The sequence below is a fragment of the Pogona vitticeps genome, chromosome 5 (genome assembly GCF_051106095.1).
Source record: "Pogona vitticeps strain Pit_001003342236 chromosome 5, PviZW2.1, whole genome shotgun sequence".
Taxonomy (NCBI): Eukaryota; Metazoa; Chordata; class Lepidosauria; order Squamata; family Agamidae; genus Pogona; species Pogona vitticeps.
Window position 1 is genome coordinate 3,158,991 of NC_135787.1, and position 22,572 is coordinate 3,181,562.

The 22,572-nt window shown below is 47.1% G+C and overlaps 1 protein-coding gene across 7 annotated transcripts in view; it reads left to right on the plus strand.

Moving 5' to 3' along the window:
• The first annotated feature begins 30 nt into the window (after positions 1-30).
• LOC110086604 (uncharacterized) overlaps positions 31-22,572 on the plus strand; it is a 28,542-nt gene continuing 6,000 nt past the window's right edge. Inside the window, exons 1-7 of one of the 7 annotated variants that reach the window (XM_078394431.1) lie at positions 31-355; positions 8,077-9,115; positions 16,738-16,802; positions 16,912-17,072; positions 19,097-19,176; positions 20,888-21,123; positions 22,331-22,502. In XM_078394431.1, coding sequence (XP_078250557.1) covers positions 16,967-17,072; positions 19,097-19,176; positions 20,888-21,123; positions 22,331-22,502 — 594 coding nt within the window. In that variant the 5' untranslated portion in view covers positions 31-355; positions 8,077-9,115; positions 16,738-16,802; positions 16,912-16,966. The other 6 variants (XM_078394430.1, XM_020807629.3, XM_073002153.2 and 3 more) reach the window with 6 other exon arrangements.

Consider the following 22,572-nt stretch of genomic DNA (forward strand, 5'->3'; position numbering starts at 1 on the left):
GCCGAGAGAAAACAATCAGTCCGAACTTTTTGGAGGGAAGTTGCGCAAAAGTTAGCAGTCCTCCCCCCTCTTTGGGGAAAGGACAGGCAGCGCGCTCCCGGCGCGCACCCCCGCCGCCCCTCCCTCCTTCCCTCCCTCCCTCCCCTCCTGGCCCCCGACGCCTGCAGGATCCGGAGTCACTCCGGATCGCCGCTCCCCCGGACTGGGCTGCTTTTCCCTCGCTGCGCGTCCCCCCAGCCGGACAAGCCCGGGCATCGCCCGCGGGAGGCTGGCCAGGTAGGGGGGTCTCTCCTCGCCCGGCGCCTCGCCCTGGAAGAAGGGAGCTTTGTCCCCGAGCAAGAGGCACCGTGCGCCGGTAGGTCCCCGGAGAAGCGGGAGGGCCCGCGGGGAGGGCGCCTCTCCAAGCCCTGGGTTCGAATCCGGCGCGCGTCCTGCCTGGAGCCACGCGGGGGCGCGGCTCTCTCGGGGGGGGGGTGAGGCAAGCCTTGCCGGCGCTCAGAGCTCCCGTCCGAACGCTTTCTAAACGGGTAGAGAGTTGGTTGGCCACGGAGCTTCAGCGGCTCACGTGTCGGGGCCTTCCCACGACCCGCGCCCCCCCCCCCCGCCCGAGCCGGCCTTTTCCGTTGCCCGGTGAGCCACCTGCGAGGCTGCTCGCGTGTCGCGGCCATCTGGGGGGGGGGGGGTCTTTCTCTCCCCCGCCCCTCCCCGAACCCTCGGGTCTCTTTGCACGTGGGCGCGCCTTCGCGTGCAGACGGGTCAAGAGTTAGCGGGTGGGGAACGTGTGAATCGGCTTGCACGCGACGCGAGCCCAGAAGATAGCGTGCGTTCGTTTTCGGAGCGTTTTTTTTTTTTTAACAGTACGTCTCGGTTCACGTGTCGTTGATGGGTTTTGTTGCACTGCCTACTTTTCTAGCCTGCTTTTCTTCTTCCAAAGAATGCCAGGTGACGCGCCTGCTTCCCGGTTGACCCTCGCAATATTTCTGGGAGGAAGGACAGGCCGAGAAAGAGAGAGCGATGGACTCAAACAGTATTTATGTATTTCAAACATTTTTAAACTTTTAGCAAGTTGACAAAAACCATCTGCTGCGAATTGAGGGAGTGGAGCAAACGCGGGGATTAAGGAGCCCCTGGCGCAGGGCAGGCGGATTCCACACCTGTCTCCTCCTGATGGAAGACCCAGACCCGCTACGTGCAACTAGAGGCATCCCCATCCTTCCCAGTACAGTAGGTGATAAGGACCAGTTATCTAGGGAAAAAGCATCTGGCGCCAGTGGTGGGATTCAAATACATTAACAACAGGTTCTATGTCCTAATGACAAATAAATAAATAAATAAATAAATAAATAAATAAATAAATAAATAAATAAATAAATGCCCAGGACAGTGGGATCCGATGAGGGTTTCTTCCACAGTGGTCTCCCAGCGGTATGCACGAACAGTGTATCTGTTTGGGCATACCGCTGCTGTTACCCTCACTATGGGCATGTGCCAAACACACACACACTCACAAACACACACCTCACAGTGGGTGCTTATGACCAAGTTTGACAGAGAACTGACACATCTCTCCTTCCCTTTACTTCCCATTTTTCCCTATAGCTCACCAGCAAAAATTGCTTCCCTCCCCTTTCCTGCTCCTGAAATGACTGATAGCCCTGCTTGTTGTTACCTGGAGGCCGCCTTTATGCACCTTTTCAATCTGTTGCCACTCCACCTCAACCCCACCACCTCAATCAGTCCTTCAGTTACTGACTTCTCTGAGGTCTCCTCCTCCTCCATCTTTCCCCTCCACCCCCACCCACCGCTTCTCCTCGCCAATCACTTTGAGGGGTGTTGGTGTTGGTGGAGGCGCTGGTGGTGATGATGGCTTCCCTCAGAGCCCTGGCAGGCTCCACCTCCCCCACTCACCCTCAGTGGCCGCTTCCGAGAGAAGAGTTTCGATTCCCCTTATCTATTCATATGTTTGTGTGTTTTCCTTTCTTGGACCTGGATATATGGCCTTCAAGAATAGTAAATCTTACTAGTGTTTAAATACTGGTAGCTGTCTTCCTCCTTCTAACAGAGTGGGCCATATGTGTGCCATTTGTCTCCCGAAATTGTCAGTTTTGGGGCAGGAGGAAAAGTTCTTTGCTATTCTAAATGAGGCTTGGAGGTTTGATCTCTTTGTGGTGTGAGTGACTTTTCTATTGCATACCTTGCTTGCGTGGATCAGTGAGACCGTCACTGGTTCATGCATTGGATATTCTCTCAGATATTTTTTAAAAAAACTGTTTCTAGGCAGAGCAACAGTCTTATGTGGTACCTTTAACTTGAAAAAAATCATAGTAAAACGAGGACGGTTGGGTGTTTGACTGAAGCGGTCTCACTCCAAAACTTTTTCCCTCTGTGTCCTGCCCACATGCCTTGTCAATCACCACCCCTCAAGGAGTCATCCTCCCCCTTTCCCCCCAGTGATGCCTCTGCTCTTTCCAGGGCTCTATCTCTCTCACCCCCACCCCACCTCAGACGGCTCAGTGTGGCACGGGAAGGGAGGCAGCTAACTGTGCCCCCTTCCCCCCCGCTTGTCGCTGGTCACCTGGCCCCTCCTCCTTCATTCATCTCAAGCCAGCAAACGGTTCTAAGAACCAACAGTACATTTAGGAACCGGTTCTATAGAATAGGTGCGAACCTGCTGAATCCCACCTCTGTCTGGCGCACAAAATAAGCCAGGGTCTTCTACTAATTTTTGCTCTGAAAAACGCAGTAGAGCTTATTTTCAGGGGATATTTTATTTTTGTACAACCATCTACGTTTATTCAAATACAGTCCTGTCCTCTTCTTCTGGTTGCTACACAAGGGTGGAGGATGCGGTTTCACTTAACTGGAGCTTATTTTTGGGGTAGGGCGTATATATTACAAGCATCCTGAAAAAATCATACTAGGGCTTATTTTTGGGGAAACAGGGTAGCAACCAGCCCAAAAAGAAATATAAAAGGAGGGGTCCGGGCAGGTAGAATTTGGCTGCTGAGACCCATCATTTTCGGAATCAACTACTTTCTATGGAACTTGGACTATGCAAATCAAGAATTCTTCTCTCTTTGGTGAATATATATGTTGTGCGAACGTGCTGAATGCACGAAACCCCTTTTATTAGAATTGTAATCAATAGGTAATAAAGTATATTCATTTTGCATTTATTAATGTGTCTTCTGAGGTCCTTTGCTGTATTCTAACTCATTTTATATATCCCAAGGACGATACTCTCTCTATATAGAGTATCCTCCTTGGGATATAAAAGATCTAATAGTCACCTTTTTGTGACACAGCCTCTTGTTGAGTAATGGCACAATAATTAACCCATTATTGATATCTGTGGTCTTTTTTTTTCCTTGGTTATTGTTTATTCCAGTCCTCTGTAGTGTTTTGCTGTGAAGTCTGGTTTCTGACACTTGCTGTTAACCCTGCAGCCAGCGTGATTGCGAGTGTAAATTAGCTGTGTTATTAAGAGAAAGCAAAAGCAACTTTGTTGGCCATAAAAGAAATTCGAGAAGCGTATTGGTGGGGCCAAACCTTCTTTCTCAGAAACTTACATTCTTTTTATTTTATTTTTATTTTATTTTTGCCTACTAAAGCTACTGCCCTGTTACAGCTATCACAATATTATTCGTTTATAACAGTAATAGTCTTAGAACTGCAGGGCTGGAAGTTGGTTGGGCACGGAGCTTCCGCGGCTCACGTGTCGGGGCCTTCCCACGACCTGCGCCCCCCCCCGCCCAAGCCGCCTTTTTCCGTTGCCCGGTGAGCCACCTGCGAGGCTGCTCGCGTGTCGCGGCCATCTGGGGGGGGGTCTTTCTCTCCCCCGCCCCTCCCCGAATCCTCGGGTCTCTTTGCACGTGGGCGCGCCTTCGCGTGCAGACGGGTCAAGAGTTAGCGGGTGGGGAACGTGTGAATTATTCCTGCCCGATGGCAGCTGAATTGAACCTCCCTGGTCGGAGGCAGTCCATCTGATGAGAGATGTCAGGAGCCAGGGTGGCTGAATCATCGTGGAATCATCGTTTAGAAACCAGTGAGAGGAGGTGTGCAGAGAAGGCTCACAGGCTGGGTCTGTTCTCTTGGGTTGGTAAGAGGAAATAGTTGAGAGGTTGTTGACATACACCCAGGTGGTGGTGAGCAAAAATATCTGTACGGAGAAACCGGCCCTGATTTTTTCATTTTACCTGGAAAAGGAACAAGGAAGCAGAAGCCGCGGAGCTGAAACAACAGTAGGTATTATATGGCCAGGTGTGGCATTAAAAAATCTGGTGGTGCAGTGGATGGCCACTTTCTCTTATCCTCTTTATTTCACAACAAGGTGCAGTATCCTAGGTGGCTTGTGTTCCAGGGAGGCACAATTTGAGGTGAGGCACCCCGATCCAAACATGAGAGTTGGAGTCACCCAGACAGCCCCCTTCCCTGCCATCCACGTGCACACACACACACGTCCTCAGTGTGTTCCTGACATGCAGTACCGTGGGATCTCTCTCCTTGCGTTTGCACGTGCGGGTGGAGAAGGCACCGTCTCTGTGGCCCTCGCCAAGGTCCTTCAAAAGCATCTTCAGTCCTCCGTAAATTCCAGGTTGAAGGGAGGTGTTTGTCTATTAAAATGTGCTCCTGCACTACTGTGCAGGAAAGATACACAAGGGTTAAGTTGTGTGGAATGGGAGACCTCCGGGAGGGGACTGGTAGGGGGACCAGATTTGTGTCATGGGCTGCAAGATGTCCCCAAATGCTTATTCTCATCCGGAAGGAAGGAAGGAAGGGGTTGATGATGGACAGAAGGAAGGAAAGTTGATGGAAGGAAGGTTAAGGAAGAGAAGGAAGGCAGGCAAGCAAGCAAGCAAGCAAGCAAGCAAGCGTAATTCCTCCTGTAATGCGAACAGGACCACTCCTGGAGGCCTGTGGGAGCAGAAATGGGTTTTAAAGAAAGCATCTTTAGCAAAAAAAAAAAGGGGGGGTTACTTTTTTGCTGGGGGCCACCAGGATGGTCTTGGGGACTCACAGTAGCCTGGCCTGAAGCCATTTGGTCACCGTCCTTTGCATCTGAAGGGCAACCTCCTTCAGGAAAGCTTCTACCAAATAAAACAGGTTAGCTTTTAAGGGGCCACAAGGTAAAGGTTCCCCTTGACAATTTCTGTCCAGTCGTGTCCGACTCTAGGGGACGGTGCTCATCCCCATCTCTAAGCCGTAGAGTCAGCGGTTTGTCCGAAGACAATCTTCCGTGGTCACATGGCCAGTGCGACTTAGACACGGAACGCTGTTACCTTCCCACTGAGGTGATCCCTATTTATCTACTTGCATTTGCATGCTTTCGAACCGCTAGGTTGGCAGGAGCTGGGACAAGCGACGGGCACTCCGTCGCGTGGATTCGATCTTACGACTGCTTGGTCTTCTGACCCTGCAGCACAGGCTTCTGCGGTTTAGCCTGCAGCGCCACCACGTCCCCTAAGGGGCCACAGGACTCCTTGTTAACTTCGAATATTGTCTCTTTCCCGTTGAGTTAAAGAAGAAAACCCACATTCCTGATGATTGGGATCCACAGTGCAGATTTCCCAGATAAATAGGATGATTGTGAATATTTGCAGCTGACTGTATACGTTTTCACTGACTCGTTTGTTAAAAATTTATGCGATTAATGGGCTTTCTGGCCGGAAACAAATGGGATAATTCTTGTCTGGTTTGGGGACTGAAGTGACCTTAAACAGGAAGGGACGTGTTTTAACCCTGGCTTTTTGCCCAATAGGTTTGATTGGCAAGATTGTTAAGAGTAGGAGGTGGGAGGAGAGGAGAAGGCTTGAGCGTAAGATGGATGGACTCAGGAAGTGTGACTTTGCAAGACCTGAGCGGACCTTTGACAGACAAGACCCTTTGGAGGCCTTTAATTCATAGGACTGCCATAAGTTGAACGGGACTCGAGAGCGTATCCTAGAATGAATTTATTATTAGTTTTTAAGTTGCTGCAAGAGCCTTGTTTTCACTGAAAGTAAGAGTAGCTGTTCCCATCGAAAGAAAAATCCAAACTATATAGGTTTGAATTCTTTTTCCAGAGTCTGCATTATCTTACGTCTCTCTTTTTAAAAACGTCCTCATGTCAAAACACTGCACCACAAACCCTATTGATCTTCCTGCTTTTAAAAAAATTATTATTATTAATAAAATCAATCTGTGCTTATTAAACATCATGATACATGGATTCAGATTATATTCATTTATTAAATGAATTTAAGGCCTGATTGCTACACCGCATTTTTAACCATTCATAGAACAGAGTCCACCCGTTTGAACATACTCTGAATCTTCCTTCTCTTTAATTTTCCATGTAAGTCTGTCCACTTCCAGTATTTGTCTTTATTGACTAAACTATATGGTCATGCCTGGCTTTTTGGTCTTTTTGCATTGGGGGCCCTACTGATTTCCATCCTTCGCCCACCAGTTCTGCTTATGACTCCGAACAGGACATGCCTTAGCTCATATGTTCATTAGCTTATCTATGGCAGCCTATTTATGTCAATCACCCAACTGTTGTGTGTTAATGACCACACTCCATGCCTTCTTTGCATTTCAGTTCTCTTGAATCCTCCAGGAGCAGATGGGATAATCTTCCAGTTAAGACAGCCCTGGGGCTAGCCTGCAAGAACTTATATCAAATAAAGTCCCCCTCTTAGGTCTGAGAAAGTGGACTTGTCCACGAAAGCTCATATTAAAATATAATGATTAATCTTCAAGGTGCCACAACATCGTGGTCTTCTTTATCTCTCTCTCCCCCCCCCCCCAATCTTTTGTTTTTGACCTGATCTGCTAGCACAGACTAACATGGCTACTTCTTCTAAACCATCAAATAACGTGTTTTTAGAGAGTCTAGGCGTTCGTGACCTTTTCTGTAACAACGGACAGAGCTCCTTCCTTGGAAATATTGACCACGCTTCTGTGGGCGGGCGGGTGATCTGCATTTTAGGGGCAAATCTTTCTCTGAGTGATTTTTGGGTGGGTGTTAAATAGGGTTTGTGGCCCACCGAGGTCTGGGAATGGCCAACAAACAGTTCCTGCCCTTTGCAAATATATTTGAGTATTGGAAGGGTCGCCTTCTTTTTTTAACTGATGTTTTGATTTATCCTTATGGCTATTTTTTTATGTTGATTTTTTAAAAAGTTTCTAACGTCATCCAGAATTAGTGACTTGCCGCTAGATGGGTGAGGTAGAAATCTAATAAAATAATATGAAACCAACAAATCAATAAAATGTCTTGACCCAGATGTCTGCCAGCTCAACTGCATTGGTTTTTCCCCCCTTGTATTGCCCAGGGAATCTGTTCAGCAAGGGTACCTCTCTGCTCACTGCTGCATGCGTTTGGTTTCTCTCCTCATTCGTCTATTAACCAACACACGCCATCAAATCAATTCCGATTCATAGCGACCCTTTCCAGAATTTTCTAGGTAGACAATATTCCAAAGTGGTTTCTTATTCCCTTCTTCTGGCGGAAATTTGGAATGGTGCAGCTGGCCCAAAGCCACCCAGGCTGGCTCTTCTCCAAGGAGACCCAGTGGGGATTTGAACTCTTGCTCCGTGGCCACAGACTTGACTCACTGACTTATCCAGCCTGCTCCTTGCTCCATCTAGAACCAGGCTGTTTGAAGGTTCCGGATCGTGTGCAAGAGATTGCTTTGCCTTTCCAGGTTGTAAGATCAGGACGGTCTGTATCTTCTGCCTTGGGACGCTCTCTTTGTTTGTTTTCAGATTCTAAGCAGAGTCAGCAAAATTGCTTAAGAATACCAGCAGTTTTCAGATAGGGCTAGGACAGGACACGATCCTGCCAGAAACCCCAAGAACTGCTGCTTTCAGACACAAGTGGGTAGTGGGACCAACGGCAGCCACTAAGTAACAATGAGAAGGGCTTACTGTATGTTTGTGCGTTGTGGCAAATCTAACCACAAATAATGGCACCTTAGAAGATGTTTTATAAGGGTCTTGGTGCATGGAAGCTCACAATGAGATAGTTTTTTTTTGTTTTTCCGCAAGACTCTTTGTTTTTATAAGACTCACACTTTTTGCTGGTTTTCCTAGGAAATCATGATTCATTGTTGGCGATTTAGCAGCACCATGGGAAAAATAAACCAACCAAACGGAAACACGAGATGTGCAATTTCAGAAAACGTTTTGTTTTGAGACAGATATCGGCATGACAGTGTTACTGTTCCTGAGCGACAAAGGAGATAATTTCGACTGTTTTTTCTGCTTACTCCAACTCTTGCTTTTGGATTTGTTTCAAAAATAACGAACGTGCCATCTTCTGAGTCTGGTGCCCCTTCCGTTTTATCCTCAGTACAACCCTTTGAGGTAGGTCAGCCTGAGAAGAAGTTACCGGTGTGTGCCTGAAGAAGTGGATTTTAACTATGAAAGCTTGCACTGATCGTTTGATATATATATATTCAAGTAATCTAAAAAGGAGTCACCCTCTCCTGCATTTGTGGGAGTCCGTCCGTTTTGTGCCTGAATGATGATTTGAACGGGCATTCTGAGTCCCAGCCTGGTCTTTTGCTGTTCGTTTTCTTGAAAAATTTGCACCAAACAAAACCTTTCTCATTAGCTCTGCGTTCAATAAAGAGGTTTTCTCTTTGGGGTTTGGGTCCCAGATCCTTTTATAAAAAGCCCGTAGGCATCTGTCTGAGAACTCACCCTAAGCCCCCTCTCCTCTTTTTTTGGAAAGCTCTGCCTTCAGGCCTTGCCCAGGTACCCAAATATTTTATTGAGCAGAAATTGCTTAACTCAAGTTTGGTAGGAAGTGGAAACCGAAACCAACGGGGTCCTTTCTTGCTTGCTTTCTTGCTTTTTTCAGTATTGCTCTGACAGCGGAAGTGTCAACAGCATATGCCAGCTGTGACTGCTCCTCCTCGCTACAGAAGGGCACCCTCGGCCGACAACTCTTCGAGTGTGCATGCATGTTTTGTCACACTTTAATGCAGAAGAGGGCTTGTGCGTTCTGGTTGTGGAAAGACCGTATCCGGATGCCATGCAAGTGCTCAGGAGGTAGCCTGGCAGTCTCCAGGAGCTGAGTGGCTCTCCAGGCTGAACGTTTGGCCATTTTTCTCCCCGCACCCCCAAGGTAAAGGACAGATGGGTTCTTCTCATGTTTTCTTCTCTCCCGTCAGCGATTTCTCTCCTCCACTGAAGACATTTTGCTGAAATGTCTTCCTGCCAGCCAGCTGGCCGGCTTCTGCTGCTTGCAGGATGTGGGTGGCTTTGCGTCCTGCTGGTGAATCAACTGTGGAATGGATGATCTCTGGCAGAATGCAGTCAACTTCATCCATTCCTTGATCTTTTTATCCGTTGCCCGGTCAGGATCGCGCTCTCGGCAGCCAGGAGACGTCTGTATATGTCTCAGAAAATTTAAAAAGTTCCTCTTTTTTGGAGCCCAGAATAGCTGTAGTCTGAAGACAGAATTTCTCTGTGGTTGGGACCAACCATACGAATGGGCTTCTGTGGAAACCCTCCGTCTTGCCGTTGGGGTGTCGGTTTAAGAGAGGGGTGGGTTTACTTGCCTTTGAACCCTGGGCAAGCCGAGACTTGTCCAGATCACCTATGTTTCCTCAGAGGTTGGTCTCTTTGGCCAGCCGTCTGCTTTTTTGCTTGCAGGAATGGTAATCTTCCACCACATTAGGTGGTTGTTACCAACTGCAAAATACAGAGCAATATTATCAATGCTAATTCTGATACGCCACTTTGCAAATAATTGCATGAAGAGAAAACCTGGAAATATTTTTCTTGCCACTTTGGATTTACACTGCCTGAAACTGGAAGAATCCTGTCAAAATGGCTCTGGAAAGGCTCTTAAAAATAACTGGATAACTTTGCTTATTGTTCCTGAAAGTAACTTTGTCACTACTACTTTGTCACTCTGCTGTAACTTTCAGGAAGTTACAGTAGAAGTTACAGTAGTTACTTTTACTGTAACTCAGTAACTACTCATTGCATTGCTTATTACCTGAAAGAAAACTTAAAATAACTGCGACAGATAACTAGTTACTTTCCAGCCCTGGGCTTCCTTTGTACACCATCTATGAAAACAGCTACACACCCACTGAAGTTACTAACCCACCTGTATACCTGAAATATTATAAATGAGTTATGGCATTCTGCAGGTCTGTAAGAGGAAAAGATATGTGGGAGTCTATACCTGGTCGCCTGGAGAAGGTATTGATTGATCATAGGTGATTAGACAATGGCGGGGGGGTTACTCATGTGTGTTAATGGTAACACATATTCCAGAATTGTGTGCAAAGGCAGATAGTTAAAATAATGGTTGAGGGAGGAGACCCACATCTGCTGAGAAGGTCCGTGGAGGTTGTTTCCGGCAGCCTTTATCATTGCCTGCAAAAATGGATATGGTTGGCATGCCAAAATGTGCAACCCATGGCCGGTAATGCAAATAACTTCTGTATGGCCTGGTTAGCACTTTTAAAAATGTGGAATATAAGCATTTGGAGTTTATAGTTGGAGATGGCCTCGGAATCTTGGGAGTCTTCAGGAGGAAAATAATATTATTGAGGCCCAGATAGATGAATTCTTCTTGGCAGGCGGGTAGAATGTGAAAAGCAATGTCATTATTGCATGTGCTGTGTTCTGGGAATCTTGGGCCAAAAATAAGGCTTGGGCCAAAATTAAGGAAAAGAGGAGAAAAATATATGCACACACCCTAAACTCCTTTGTGATAACAGCGTACACAGCGTAGTGAAGCAGAGTTGCTAACTGAAATCAAATTGAATAATAGGAATGTTGTAAAAAGACAGATGTGTTTTTACTCTGGCAGGAATCAACTCTTTTTAGGTACCTGGAGAGAGGGGGGGGGAACCACAAACCGACACAATAAATTGGATTTCATATTACATAGGGTTTACTGAAAGATCATAGTTTTGAATTGTGGTGCTGGAGGAGACTCTTGAGAGTCCCTTGGATTGCAAGGAGAACAGACCTATCCATTCTGAAGGAAATCAACCCTGAGTCTTCACTGGAAGGACAGATCCTGAAGCTGAGGCTCCAGTCCTTTGGCCATCTCATGAGAAGAGAAGACTCCCTGGAAAAGACCCTGATGTTGGGAAAGTGTGATGGCAAGAGGAGAAGGGGACGACCGAGGATGAGATGGCTGGACAGTGTCTGCGAAGCAACCAACATGAACCTGACACAACTCCGGGAGGCAGTAGAAGACAGGAGGGCCTGGCGTGCTCTGGTCCATGGGGTCACGAAGAGTCGGACACGACTTAAGGACTGAACAACAAATATTTTCCTGCAGGAAAGGAGGTGACCAGAGTCTTTCAGAGTCAAATCAAGTCCGCTCAACAATGGAAAATAAGGGAATTACCATTACAAGGGAACAGATCATAACAAACATGAGAAAGAAGATTGAGAAGTTTCCTTGTCAGGGACAGTTTGACCAGCAACACTGTCCGGCTGGGTTACAATAGCATGTGATTTATGGAGACACGTTTGTGTGTTAAAGTCACTGGCGAAGCCTTGCGATTACAACGTGTACCATAGAGATATGAAAACAAGCCTTTTTCTCACCGGTCACGCTAAGCGTTACAATTCCAGTTGTTATTATGCCGTGACTGCTTAGTCTGGGGTTTTGTCGTCCTTGTATTTCCTGTTATATGGTTTCTCCTCTAGACTAGCTGGAGGCAATGCTTTTGACCTTGCACATTTTCAAAAGAGACTTTGTTATGCTAGCCTCTTACGGCATTTAGATTTAAAGACAGGCGTGTATCGAATATAGAAATAATATATGCATTGGGGTGGAAAGATGGGGAAATTATATTTTTCCTACTGGAATAACAGAAAAGTTGCTTTGCAGCTGTTGGTGAGCTCTGAATGGAGACGTGGGTTTGTTGGTCTTGGGTTCGAATTGCACTTTCCATCCATTGCTTTTACTGTGTGCTGAATGCCCAGATAATTTTGCTGTCCTTGTTACTTGCCTGAAGGTCCTGATTCTTCAGCAAGAGAACATGGGTTTGTGCAATGTTTAGTGTGAAATTACTGAACATCACTTAATTTAGCAAGTTTGGTTTTGTGAGCTCAGGACTCAATCAAGATAAGGGCTTTCTACTACATGTGCTAAATTGTCACACAACACTAGGGGAGTTGCATCGTCAGCAGTTACTACTGTTAGAGATTATTCTTCCACATGGATTTGACGAGGAACATATACTTTTGTTTTTCACGACTGTTTGTCTCCACGCTTTGTACATGCAAAGAATTCAGCAGGTCCATTCCAGCCGAAGGAAGCCCTTCCTAGGTCTGAAGTCGTTCCTGTCTTAATACTGTAATTCCTTTTGTCCATATAGTGCTGCCAACCTCTTTGTTAGATTTTGATTATAATCCTGTAGACACGTACCTGGGAGACACCCCTTCCGGAAGTGAGCAAGACTTGCTTCCGAACAGATATACAAAGGGTTGGACTCTGTGGATATGACTTGTGTGTGCACGCATGCATGTGTGTGTTTTCTTGCTTGAAGTGCTGGGTAGCTCAGAACTGCTGGAGAGCTCAGGGGTTTAGAGTCTCTGGCTGCGGAGCCAGAAGGTTGGGAGTTCGAATCCCCCACGGGGCCTCCTGGACAGGGGCTGGTCTTGATGATCCACAGGGTCCCTCCCAGCTCTGCAGGTCTAAGATGATTATTTGAAAACCTGGTAGATAGCTCTGTGGTTCAACTGTAGGGCTGCAGAACCAAAGGTTGGGCGTTCGATTCCCCACGGAGCCTCCTTGAGGGGCTGGACCCGATGATTCATAGGATCCCTTCCGGCCGTACTGTTCTAAGATGATGATGATGATTAATAATAAAGACAGGAGGTATTTCTGTGTGTAAAACCTAGTTTTTGCAGAGGTGGCTCAGTTGTTTTCTAAGTTAATTTGGGGTGCAACCAAACCCCTAGGAATTTTGTCCAAGGGCAAGATTACAGCTGGCTTGCAGAGAACCCGAGAACCCTCAGTGTCCTGTAACACTGGCTGCTTTCTCTGTGCTTCCCAGTCTCTGGGGAGGAGATAAGAATGTAGGGAAATTGTGTTTGGCTGTGGCAGGAGGGAGCATTCTGTTCCTGATTCCTGGAAACAGAGGAACTTAAATGGTGTGTCCATCAAAAATAGTCTTAAGACTTTGATCCCTGCTGGGTTTATTGAGTGGCTCAATAGTCACCCTTTTGACAGAGAATAATGAGGAGTTGTATTTAGTATTGCATGCCAGAGAGATGCATCAGGTTACAGTAAACAAGCAGAGACATCACCTTGCTGACAAAGGTTCGCATAAGTCAAAGCTGTGGTTTTTCCAGTAGCAATGTATGGAAGTGAGAGCTGGACCATCAAGAAGGTTGGATGCTGAAAAATTGATGCTTTTGAACTGTGTTGTTGGAGGAGGCTCTTGAGAGTCCCCTGGACTGCAAGGAGAACAAACCTATCAATTCTAAAGGAAATCAGGGTGGGGAGCCTTGGGGTCATGAACACAACCTTGGGGAGACCCTGTGATACCCCTCCAGTCTACATATTCCTGCTTCCTGGTTATGTCAAGTGCCGTCAAGTTGGAACAAACTTGGAGCAACCCTAATTTATTTTATTTTTATATTTAAGGAGTGGTTCTGCCAGTTCCATTCGCCCCCCCGCCCCCATGAATTTTCATGGCTGACAGCAATTTGAGCCCAGGTTTCTTGCAATCTAGTCAATTGCTCTATCCACCAGAGCACACTGGGTATCATCTCTGGTTTATTGGGGGGGGGGAAATATACCCTTATGGCTTCTGGGAGCACCCTAAAAACGGTGGTTTTTGCTTGCCCACAGAACTCAAGACTCTTCTTTCTTATCAAAACTGGTGGTATGTTGGACTGGATCGAAATCCAACCCAACGTCTTTGTTCTCTTGTTCTTTTCATTTCAGCCTGTCCTCCACACCCGACTTGCCAAAGTTCAGGAGTCTTTAGATCTCTTTACCAAAGGTCCTCCCTCATACAGAGCAAGGAAACGGAGCCTGTTGGCCATAAATCTGTCTTTCTGTGCTTTAATGGAAACAATGGCCGTTATCTGAGAATAGCCCTGAAGCTGTCAAGGAACCAGCGAGGTGCAAAGTTGCTTGGATTTTTAATTCCAAAGCCTTTCAGACTCTCCTCCTTCCTCCTACTTCTTGGCTTCCTCCTTCGCTCAATCCCCTCCTTGTGCATTCTGTATTTTCCCATGGTTAGACAAGGACAGTCCAGAGATAAGGCCCGTTTCCAAAGTTGCTGTATTTATCAGGTGCTCATTTCAATAGGGAGGGCCCCAAAACTTCACACGGTCTTCATGCCACCGGTCCCTAGCAAGGTGCACATCCATTTTTTTACTGTATGGGCCACACATCCATTTTCCATGGTCTTAAGTTCCTCTTACTCCCATGCAAAACCAAACACCCCACAGTCTCATCTAAGTTTGGAAGCTAAGCAGGGTCAGGCTTGGTTTAGCAGTTGGATGGGAGACACACACACACAACCTCAGAGAGCAGGGAACTCCCAGGTACAGCTAAAAGAAAAATCCTGCCAGTCCAGAGTTGGTGATAATAGGCTAAATGGACCAATGACCCAGAGTTTGGAATAGCAGTAGGAAAAAATGCCCTTTATTCATTTGTACCGAGCACAGAACTCTAATCTGTTTGCATTAAGACTCCGTGGCAAAAATGTTCAACGTGTTAAGTTGAAATTATGTGGACCATTGGCTTGAAAGGTAGGGACTAAGATGCTAGCAGAATAAATGACCATCAATACTTTGGTTCACATCAGTGCCTGCAAGTGGCACATTTTCGTAGAATCAGAGTTGGAAGGGGGCATTTAAGGCCATCTAGTCCAACTCCCTTCTCAAGGCAAGGAATCCAAATCAAAGCATATCTGAGAGAAATCTGGAAAATCTAAGGTTTCCCTTCTCCATGATATGAAAATATTGAAAATGTTACACGAAAAAGATCCAGAATTTTTTTCACATGTATTACCAGAACAGGCCACTTAATGGAGTGAGAGACCGTTCTATGAATGCTTGTTAATGAAGACTACGTAGCATTGTCTCTGGTGTCTTCTAGTGGTCAGTTCTGGTAATACATGTGAAAAAACATTTCTTGTTTTTTTTTCTGTTACTGTGATACATAGCAGTGGTTCTTAAACTGATTGATTGATGTTCTTGGACTGCAATTTCCAGAATCCTTCATCATTTGCTGTGCTGGCCCGGATTTCTGGAAGTTGCAGTTGAAGAACATCCGGGGAGCCAAGTTTGAGAACCACTAATAACAGTATATATGGTGTTTGCTATTATCCACGATTTCCGGTATCTACAAGAGGCTTGGAGCCAATCTCCAGAGGATATGGAGGTCCCAGTATACTGTCTCCTGCTGCAAAAAATACAGAAGATTTCAGCATGAGAAGGAATTTTAGGTCTCTGTTCCTTCCCTATCTCAAAGGGCACAAAAGCACAGAGACAACAAAACATGTTAGGATGGCTCCCTTCCTCTTACAGGAAGCAATTCATGCTTCCCTTTTGCGTTTCTGCCAGCAGGAAGTCAGCCACCTAGATAGCTGAAATCGAGGGAAAATTTTCTGCACGTCTCTCCAGCTCCAAAAACTAAACCAGAAGAGGCGAAACTAAACCTATGGAGAAGCAAAATGGCAACACACTTTGCCAAATGGATGAATGCTGAAGAGCATCTCCCACCTGGACCAGACTCTGGCCGGACCACCTGGAAGTCACTAAATAGACTTCAAAGTGAAAATGAGGCTATTTGGATGCAGGGCACATTTTCTGTGACTGTGAAGAAATTAATTTATGTTTATGCAGTTTATGCCATACTATATATACAAAAGAAGAACTAGTCAAGGGCCAAGATAGCGCTATTGCAGTAGCCGACTTCTGGTCAAAAACAGCCTGATTGTCTAAAAAAGCAAGGTGTGCTGCTTTTATACCGCCCATAGAGCTAAAACACTCTCTGGGCAGTTCACAAGTTAATTATGCAGGCTGTCGATTGCTTCCACCCCAAGCGAGCTGGGTGCTCATTTCACCAACTCCAGAAGGATGGAAGGCTGAATGAACCTTGTCGGGATCAAACTCAGGTTGTAAGCAAAGTGTTGGCTGCAGTACAACAGTTTTCACCACTGCCCCAGGAGACTTAAAATTAACATTTTAATTCCACCTATATTTCATATATGTCCCTAATTTTAGATTGTGCAATAGTCTGATACAAATAAAGAAAGGAAAATGGGAGTTGTTCTCCTGTCCTTTGGGGAATCGCTCTAGCCCAGTCCCCAAAATAATTCTGTGGCCCCTCCCGAAACATAACATCTGCACATCTCTGGTTCGCATTATGACTCCATAGGTTAAATCCAGTTTGCTTATCTCAGCTAGAGTTGTTGTTGCTGTTTAGTCGTTAAGTCGTGTCCGACTCTTGGTGACCCCATGAACCAGAGCACGCCAGGCCCTCCTGTCTTCCACTGCCTCCCGGAGTTGAGTCACATTCATGATGGTAGCTAGAGTAGATCCTGTGAATCAGTGGGACTTGTCTAAGGGTTGGTTTCCTAAAGTCTTATTCGTTTGATACGTCCCTAATTCTAAAAGCTAGATTTAGCCTTTTGTCTTCATTGATTGATTGATTGATTGAAAATACTTCTACCCCGCCAAGGTGTCTCATCTCTACCGGCTTCACTTTGTCCTTATCTGTGTTGGTCTTCAATTGTGTTTCAGGTTCTGACGGAGGAGTAAAATCTACATAACAATTGTTCGGCGTCCGGACACGCTCCAGAAGGCAGGTGAAGCCATGTATTCCAGCAGGGGTAAAGGTGGTGGTGGTGGGGCTTGTCTTACGGTCCTTTCCTCCCTCCTCACACTTACCATTTCTTGGTTTCCCCCCCCCCCCAGGAGGAGAAGGACCATCGCCTGGCCAAGGTGCCCCCCCTCTCCACCGAAGGCGGGCATGATGGACCACCACCACCTCCCTTTGGGGAGCATCCATGATTTCTCTTCGAAAGAAGCCCAACAGCTGCTTCACAACAAATTTGTGGTGGTCATGGGCGATTCCAGTGCGTTTCCTGGCAGAGCTGTTGTTGAGGATGGGGGGCGGTCTGGTTTGAGAAGGAGACCCTGCGCCTAGTATTTGGTTGGGGTTCCTCTTCACTACCACCGCTCCTTCCTTGAAACCCCACGATGTCTCGCTGGGAGTGAAGTAAACCAAAAGCCGGCCCCGTCTTCCAAAATCCAGCCCCCTTCCCTTCCTCCAAGTCAGCTGAAGTCAGCTTGATGCCCACCCACCCCCTTTTAAGGGTCCTTTCGCCCTTCCAAAGATCTTTGTGGTCCCCTCCACTCAGAAAACTCCCATCTCCTGGAACCGAGGGCTGTAAATTTTTAACTACTTCGGTTGCCTGCAGAGTTTGGGGACTACACGTCCCATGGGTGGCGGCTCTGACAGGTTCTGAGAGCTGGTCCCGAAGGAATCTTCCCCGAGTTGTAAGTTATGCACGTCCTGCCTTGATGATCAGAGATGGGTGTGACACCCTTTATTGGGTCACCAGCAGGGAGGGAGACTCGAGAGTCTTGGGACTTGCTGTCAAGTTGCCCCATTGACGCAACTTGGGTCTTTTTCCCCCAACAACTCCAACTCATGACTCAAGACGCCAACCCACCCCTTCATTTTTTTTCCCCTGGGGAGAAAACCCTTATTTTTAATAGGAACTCAGACTTGGGGCTTTGGCCCCAGTATTTGCCCGCATCCCTGGTCATCAGAACATCAGTGTTATTATTTGAACTCCTGGGTGGCTCAATGGTTTAAGTCTCTGGCTGCAGAGCCAAGAGGGTTGGGAGTTCGATTCCCCCAGTGGGCCTCCTTGACCGGGGCTGGACTTGATGACCCCTAGGGTCCCTTCCAGCTCTGTGGTTCTAAGATTTATTTTAGTGGTCCAGGAAAAGTTCTCAGATTTCTAATGTAAATTAAAGGATTGAGAACAAAACGGTGAAAGGAGAAGTGTTTACCCACAACACTCAATCAAACCTTCCCACCAAATTGGAATGAACCCCACAAGGTTCGTAAACCATGAAAAACTGAGCCGTAACTAATCTCCAAATGCCAGGAACGACTCCTTAGGGTGGGGGGAAAATGACCATGTGGGTGCCAGCCAAATTATCCGAGGGAGAGTGTTCATTAGTCAGCGGCTACCACAAAAAAGACCGAACCTTGAAATGTGACCGCCCCCACCGAACGTGGCTTGGAGGGTGGATGTAGAAAAGGAGGTAGGGTTCATTTTGGGGGAGAGACACTTCTTGAAATATTGGGGGTTCCAGAGCAAGACTTTATAGGTCAAGAGTTGTTGATCCAAGACCAAAATGGCTGGAAGACTGGAACCCAGTGGCCACATTTCTGTCTTATCTGGTCCCCAAAGGAGTGGTCAAGTTTTGCATGAGGTGCCATTTTCGGACCGTCTCGAAAGGCAGCTCGTGTATGAAGCATGTCGTTCATCCTTACCTAGAATCCCGAAGGCGAGGGATGGAACTGCAGCTGGCCTACCAGCCGAAGGGGGCAGAAGACCCTCCCTCGTCTGGAGGCCACCTGAGCCACCAGACCTGGTGAGAGATCCAGTTAGTATCCTAGGCCGAACAGATGCTCTCGTGAGGAAGTGGCATGCCAGACCCTTCCCCGTTCGAACAGAAGGACCCCCCCCTCCATCTTCTGAGCCTTCGTTTATTGCAGGGGGGATTACAGCTATGGAAGTTTCAGAGGAAAGACACCATTTAGGGGGAAAATAGTTGGAGGGACTTAAAAAGAAACAGTTATAATCAGGAACCGTGCCCCCTGGTTGTTTCTGGTGGGGCAATTTCCCCATTTTTCTTGGAGAAGATTTTTTTTAAAGTTCTTGGGGGATTGGGTAAATGATTTTTATGGGCTACATATGACTCACCAACTGAGGGGGCAACACAAAGAAGTGGTTTTGGGGGCCCCACGTACGGCTCACAGGCCATACAGTTTTTACACTCCTTTTAAAGGGTTCATGGCATTTTCTTAGCATCACCTCTGTCGTTTAGACGGCTTCTTTGTCTTTCTCTTTTCTCGCAGTTTTCCGGTCGGTGTATAAAGACCTGGTCTACATCCTGCAAACCGATGAGATGCTCGGCCTTTCCCAGCTGAAATATAAGGTGTGGTGTCTAAATCATCAGCATCCTTAACAGCCTTTCTTTGTATATTATATCGGGTGTATTTCAAGTTTGTTCGGTTATAACGAGCTTTGGTTTTTTTTCCGGTGAATGAGGAAGAAATGCGGGGAGCCACAGTGTAGGTGAAGGTAAAACAGACGGGAACAAGATACTCAGTGTATGTGTCTTATTCTGGTGTTGGGTCAGATTTATGGCAACCTAAGAGGGCTCTCAAGGTGAGATGTTTGAGTGGTTTTACTGGTGCCCCCACCCTGTCAGTTTCCATGGCCAGCCCGGGATTTGAACCCTGTTCTTCTGCTTCCTAGTCTCTCACTCTGTCCGGTGCGCTACACACTGGGTATCCCTGTTACTAAGCAGAACCAGCTCATGGAATTGATCACCAGAAAGGTAGATGTAACTAGGAACACTGATAAATGGTGATTGACTTGGCATTGCGATGCGAATAGGCTGGCTGCAGGATGCCTTATGCAGGGGGAAAAACACGCTTTGTTGGGTTGCTTGTAGCCATGGCTGGAATTCACTCGCCCAGAGTGAGTCAATTTTTCACTTCTAGTGGTGATTTCTCCCTGCAAATATTTCCCCATGCCTGATAAAGCATGGTTCTCCTCATTGCTTTATTACAGGAGAGTACTGGGGTTTTCCATAAGAAGAATGACATAAAACTTGGGGGAAAAATTCATGTTAGGATTGTTGTTGTTGTTTAGTCGTTAAGTCGCATCGGACTCTTCGTGACCCCATAGACCCAGAGCACGCCAAGCCCTCCTATCCTCCACTGCCTCCCGGAGTTGTGTCAGATTCATGTTGGTCGCTTCGATGACCCTGTCCAACTATCTCGTCTTCTGTTGTCCCCTTTCTCCTCCTGCCTTCACACTTTCCCAACATCAGGGTCTTTTCCAGGGAGTCTTCTCTTCTCATGAGATGGCCAAAGTATTAGAGCCTCAAATTCAGGATCTGTCCTTCCAATGAGCACTCGGGGTTGATTTCCTTTTGAATGGATAGGTTTGTTCTCCTTGCAGTCCAGGGGACTCTCAAGAGCCTCCTCCAGCACCACAATTCATCCTTGTTAGGATGCCCTCCAAATCCCCTTAAAATCCTCTTAGATTGTAATTGGCGAAAGTATCTGGGTGCTGTTGCGTGTCATACCTGTTGTTAGCCGGTAAGCTGCGCAGGTGTGGTTGCTAAACTTCACAGGTGAGCCACTGCAAACTATGAAACCATAGCAGTTAATACTAAGGAAGTAATTTTATTCCTACACGTGCAATTATTTTGGAAATGGACCTTTATCAAACCCGTCTTCTATATTAGTTGTCGGTGGTGGTTGGAGGATAGAATAGAATAACTGAGCTAGGGGGACCTGCAAGGCCATCGAGTCCAACCCCCTGCTCAAGGCCGAAATCCAAATCAAAGCAGATCTAACAGGTGGTTGTCTAAATTTCTCTTGAAGGCCTCTGGCGTAGGAGCACTCGCTCCCTCTCGAGTTCATGGGTTCCGTTGTCGTACTGCTCTAACAGTTAGGAAGTTTTCCCTGATATTCAGTCTGAATCTCCCTTCCTGTAACTGTGGGAAAAGACACGCAGCCCTCTTGTTTCTCACGATTCCCCGCTTCTAGGAAGCAACTTGATCCAAAGGTGGCTCTCTCTGGCTGTAAGGGAGCCCAGGGCGACCTGGGCAATGATACAGACTCTGTTTGCAGGGCGAGGAGACTTTTGCGGGCGATCACCGGGTGGAATTTAATGGGCTAGGTAATGGGTCCAATTACCGTGAGGCGCGTCAGTACCGCACCGACCACCACCTTGTGCGCTTCTACTTCATCACTCGTGTCTACTCCGCCTACATGGAGAGCGTCCTGGAGGACTTCAAGAAAGGCTTGGAAACGGAACTGATACCGGACGTCCTCATCATCGGTTCTTGCCTCTGGGACCTCAACAGGTAACGGGGCCTCTCTATGAGACGGGTCGTGTTCCTAAGTGTTGGGTGGGTGGATGTGAAGCTGTGCAGCCATGAATAGTCTACAAGTCACAAACAGCGAAAGGGCAAAAGTCCAAGCCTAAGCACAGCAGAATGTGACTGAGGCCAGGATTTCATCTTTATGTGGTGGTAAGCATAGGAAGAAGACACTGGCCAAAAATCCTGTGGCATAGCTGCGCCTGCATAACTTGACATTGTGGATGCTGTTATGAAATTTGCAATGAGGCAGAAGTCTTGTCCAGGAGACATGCTTTGGATGCAGTGGCGCAGTAACATGTGTTATTATCACGTGGTCTGTTGCTTCACTAAAGGTGAAATCAGACACATGGACTGCCTGGGTATAACTCCCCATGAACTAGGCACATGGTCACGTCCTACAAAGTACGTAATGCATACATCGCACCAAACCCATATGCGTGAAATCCTTCCCAAACCCTAAAATAATACCTTTGGAGAAATACGTCATTCTTTTAGAATGGAGGGGCTGCAGAATCTCAGACGCCCCTAGATTTAGATTAGACATCCTTCAGTCTCAAGAGACTATGGTAACGTGTTCTGAATGGAGGACTTGGAACAGTGTCTAGTGTGGCTGAGAAGGCCAATTTGAGAGTGACCATCCCTTCCACACTGAGGACAAATGCAATCTGTCCCCTGTCCAGCTCCCTGATTTGGCTGGTTTCGGGAAGGCCTCTTCGCCTCGGCCTGCTGGACAAGGGTCTCTTCAAATTGGGAGAGGACACGATGCACCGTCTGCCTCCAGGCTGAATGCTCAGAGGTCGTTTCCCATCTGTTGGGGAAAACAACTAGGCAGAAGCCCCTAAACCAGTGATTTTCAACCTGGGGTCCCCAGATATTCTTGGACTGCAACTCCCAGAAGCCTTCACCACTTGCTGGTTTGTACAGGATTTCTGAGAGTTGTAGTCCCAGAACATCTAGGGAACCCAAGTTTGGGAACCACGGCCCTAAATGATGGTTTCACAGGGAAGGATATGTGAGAATTTGTGAGGGCTGGATTTCTCCTTAGGTCTAAAGCACCCTGCCCCTTCTTTAGAAGTGAATTATTCTCTCTCTTAACCATGATACCTTGCAGATCTTTCTAGAGAGGCAGAAATGCTCCTATAAAAAGGGGTGTTCTCGTTGTGTTGACCGCCTGCTGCTTTCCATACAGATACCAGGATAATTTCCCCATGGAACCCCCGATCCCCAAAGCTCTCAGGGAATACCGGCAAAACCTGGAAAAGTTCTTTGAGAAGCTAAGTGACCTCTTACCCTCAAGTTGCCTCATCATCTGGACCACGGCGACGCCGTTAAGCCAAAACACCTATGGAAGCATCTTCAAGGTAGGAGGGCTCATAGCTCTTTGCTAATTCTCCCTCAAAGGGCGCCAGCCTCAGGTAGAGCCGCCCCATG